The sequence below is a fragment of the Halyomorpha halys genome, unplaced genomic scaffold (genome assembly GCF_000696795.3).
Source record: "Halyomorpha halys isolate HHAL.00 unplaced genomic scaffold, Hhal_1.1 Scaffold6.1, whole genome shotgun sequence".
NCBI classification, from domain to species: Eukaryota; Metazoa; Arthropoda; class Insecta; order Hemiptera; family Pentatomidae; genus Halyomorpha; species Halyomorpha halys.
The window spans coordinates 284,963-289,512 of NW_027111275.1; the positions used below are offsets into that span (position 1 = coordinate 284,963).

Here is a 4,550-nt window from a genome sequence, read left to right on the forward strand (position 1 = left end):
TATTCATATGTGAATATCGTAAAAACTACTATCCCTACGAAGATAAGTATCATAAACTACTTTATAGAAAGTTAAATTTCCTTTATTTTCAGTGTTGGTAGACATATGTGCCTCTTATGGATCTAGAGATATATTTTTCCAAAAATCCAACATTTTATACGAACAACTAGAAATTAACATTTTGTGGGTTTATTTTGTCAAATATCATAAAAATTACTACTCCTACAAAGATAAACACTATTAACTATTTTATAGTAAATTTAACTAGATTTAATTTGAGTGCTGGCAGATATCTGTACGTCCAATAGTTTCTGAAATAACGTTTTTCATAAATCAAACTTATTGTCAATCAATGTAATTTAGCAAAAATCATGAAAACTACTTTTTCTACAAAAGTAAAGGTCATAAACTTCTTTATAGTCCATTAAACTAGCTTTAATTTGAGTGCTAATAGACATATGTACGTCACATAGTTCCTAAGATATAGATTTCTCAAAATGAATTAACTAACTACTAATCTTTCAGTAGATTTTTAAGAAATTTTGCTTTTTAAAAAGCTATATCTCGAGAACCATTGGACGTAACTAGCTCTTTTAGGGTTTATATTTCAGCAAATTTATTCTTCTTTAAATAATGTTCTCTTAGATTTTCTAGTGTTGTTGGTTAGTTTTTAAGATATATTGTTCCGAATTAAAAATTAGTTTTTTTTATCGCTTTGAAACAGCCCCATTTTTTATTCCCCCTACCTATACTCGGCAGACTCATCAATTTTGACTATTAATTATACATAGTTTTCATTAAAGTAATTAAAAATTGGGGTGAGATAACTGCCTTTTTTCTCCTCTTGGGCTCTTGTACTATTACTATCATTAAGAAAGAAAGGTCCACATGCCGGACTAGTATTAGTATCCTCCATTAATACCTGTATCAGTATCATAAGGAACATATCACATCTGTGAGAAATAATAGGCAGAAAAATAAACTTTTAAATAGTCACTTCCATGTTTCTAGAAAATAATTTTTGATACAGAAATTTTCAAGGTTATAAGTATTTACATGTTTTCTTTATTAATTTAAATTTGGTTTCTTTTAGATCATTGCATGTCTTATGTATTTAAACTTCTTTAAGTGTGTCTCATATCTTAATAAAAAATTTTAAAATTCTAATTTTTTTTTTTAAAGTTAATTTAATTTACTAAGTATCATTTCAGGTATCACAAACAATATCGCGTGGTGGTCCAAGGTCACAAATTGCGATACCAGCACAGGGTATGATAGAATTTCGAGATGCCCTTACAGATCTCCTTGTCGAATTTGGAACTGATGATGGTGGTTTTAAAGGAGAATTACCAGAGGGCAGGCATATGCGAGTAGATAACAAAAACTTTTATTTTGACATTGGTCAAAATAATAGGGGCATCTACATGCGCATATCTGAGGTAAATATTTTATTTAGTATTTTATTATTTTATGTTTTTAAATACACAAAAATGAAAATTGATTAATTAGTTTTTTTTTATCTTAAAACTATTTTAAAAACTATTAACTAAAAGTGTATTTGACCATTACTCCTAGGTAGCATTAATTGATTCAAGTTACATTTTTTAACTTCCCATATTCCACAATATAAATAAATTTCATTGTAGTTAAACAAGTATTGTGATTAACAAACCGTAGGTAAGAGGTAACTTAGTTGGCAGTCATTGTGTTATGAATGACATACAATAATTTTGAATAATCATCTTCCAGTCTTATTGTATCAAAGAGATTATGGCATAGCACTGAATAGCTTCTGTATCCACCATCTTTTTATCCCAATTTTTAATTATAATTAAAAAAGTAACACAGATACCTGCATTGCCTAACTCCTGTGGGAAATAAGTCATCAATACTCCAAAATCTTGCTGAAGTTGGTTACTACTGGATAACACCCAATTTATTTTGGTATTTAATTCCAGTTCTAATTACTCAGTTGTTATAACCACTCCTTATGAAAAAGGAATAAACAATTTTTAAACAACTGTTGGACTATATAAAAACCATTTAAAATGAATAATACTGTTTTCACAGTAGCGACCTACTTTAGATAAAAAAGTGGAGTTGTAATAACCTGGGTATGAGACAGCGAAATCCGGTGAACTAAAATACTAGGTACTAATTGGTATCCAATGATTTTTTTTTGAGCTCACAATCTCAACATCTTCTAAATTAAACTAACTCTACAAACTATGGTATACTATTGAAAATTTGTTGAAATCAAGTAACATTTATAAAATCTCCTCAATCTTAACTAAAAAATGTATTGGAATTTGTGATTGTGATAAGGAAAAGTTTTGTTCCATAGCATAAGTAAATGTACACAACTTATTTGTCAAATATGTTTTAAATATTAGTTTTCTCTCCATTATATAAAAAAAAATTTAGTAATCACCATGTAATATTTTATTTTATTGTCAGTGAATTGAAAACTTAAATCCTAAGCAGTTATAAATACTTCAAATTAGACAGCAAGTTTAAAAGAAAAGGAAGCATAATATTTATATTTATTAAACTATATTGAAAAAATAATACAATCTGAAATACATAATACATGTAAATTACTGTTATACAATTTGAGCTACAAGTAGCCCAAATAAATGAACAGTTGTATGATTTGTGAAATGGGGGATGGTGCACTGTAGGCGGACAGGGGGTCATACCCCTCTAGTACTTCAATATTTATATTTATTAATTATTATTTTAATTAATATTTGTATTTCAGTGTTTTATATTTTACTTCAATGATTTAAGATTTTCTTCAATATCTAAATTTATCATCTTTAAAAAATATTTTATATTACAATAATATAAAGTCTTGTCTTAATTAATGTATGTTTTTAAAGACGCATAAGGTTTTAGGGGATGTTAATGTTTGTCTCATAATTATCTCTCTATTGCGTGTGTGTGCATGCATAAATATATATGGCAAACAAAAATAAAATGATAATTTCAAGTGTTCCTACTTCCTCTATTTGTGTTCGTTTTCACTCTTCACTTATTATCGATGATTTATAGCATTTTTTTTTTTTAATTACTCCTTCTATATGACACAAGATTATGTACATCTGTACCACATAGTATAGGCTAAAGTATTTGGAAGACATCTTGGTGTTAACATATTAAATCTTTATATTATAGGAACTGTTTAAACTGTTCCTATAAATATTATATATATTGACTTAAACAATTAATAAAATGAGGATACAGATATGTATACAACAGAACAGCTGTATGCAAAAAAGCAACTGTAAGGCCAAGCTTTTTCTGTTTTACCAGGTAGCTTATACAAGTCATCAGCTTGACTACTTATTCACAAATCTTTATTATATTATATGATATATTATTTTTATGAAGATTTATTGTTTTGAAATTGGAAAGAAAAATTCCATATTTTCTTTTTTTAGGTTAAAACTAACTTCCGAACAGCGATCACAGTGCCTGAAAAATCATGGGGACGTTTCCGTGATATATTTGCTGATTATTGTGAAAAAATGAAGGACGCTTCTGACAAAGTGAGTGGTGCTGAAACTCCGCCTGGACCCAAGTGAGGATGGCATTTTTACTAGGTGACTCAAATATTCCTTCAACAAACATAGAGACACTTATTCCCTCCAGGCGGTTTTATTGTGCAAACAGGAAGTCAAGTGATTCAATCATGATGGTAAAGATTATTAGCAACGATTTGCTTCGGTACAAATGTGTTTAAACGAATGTCGAATATAATGAAATTTGAAACAGAAAATATACATACTATATATTAAAGAAAGAGATCTCACAGATATAGTGAGGACTTCAAACTCGTTAAAAAAAAAAAAATTGTCGTGTTTTTGTCCTTATGTTTTGTAAGATTATTTATAAATACATATATATATCTACATATATATATTGCCGTTGCCAATTCGGTATGGCGAAAACTTGTTGTCAAGTTGATGTGTCATACTTTGCCTCTACTGATGCATTGTATTTATAATGAATGCTCTGCATGTATAAGTCAATATTTTTACTTAGTATTTTTGTGTTGGTGGATCATTCATCACCAGCCTAGAGATGGTTTTAGTTATAATGAAAAGTACTTTATGTTTGTTGGGATGGCTCGTCAATTGAGTTAATTATGTTTGATTGTTATACCACATGCCTCAAAAGGGTTATGTTTGTAATGATAAGCAATTGAGGTAAAAATTATGTGTATTCTTTGAATGTAACATTAAGCAGATAATTTTATAAATATATATATATATAAATCAAACTTATTGTCAATCAATGTAATTTAGCAAAAATCATGAAAACTACTTTTTCTACAAAAGTAAAGGTCATAAACTTCTTTATAGTCCATTAAACTAGCTTTAATTTGAGTGCTAATAGACATATGTACGTCACATAGTTCCTAAGATATAGATTTCTCAAAATGAATTAACTATACCACCAGTTTGCTTAGTTCTTTATTCATTTTGGAAATGCCCCTTTTCCATAGGCTCTTTTTGAATAGTTTCAATAGGCTCTTTTTTTCATCT

The 4,550-nt window shown here is 28.2% G+C and overlaps 1 protein-coding gene across 3 annotated transcripts in view; it reads left to right on the forward strand.

The window, feature by feature from the left end:
* The window catches only part of Pur-alpha (Purine-rich binding protein-alpha), a 40,475-nt gene extending 36,670 nt beyond the window's left edge, over positions 1-3,805 (forward strand). For all 3 annotated transcript variants that reach the window (XM_014438726.3, XM_014438746.2, XM_014438754.3), the window contains 2 exons: positions 1,212-1,439; positions 3,444-3,805. In XM_014438726.3, the coding sequence (XP_014294212.1) occupies positions 1,212-1,439; positions 3,444-3,587 (372 nt within the window). In that variant the 3' untranslated portion in view covers positions 3,588-3,805. The remainder of the gene's footprint in view (positions 1-1,211; positions 1,440-3,443) is intronic.
* The last annotated feature ends 745 nt before the right edge of the window (positions 3,806-4,550 follow it).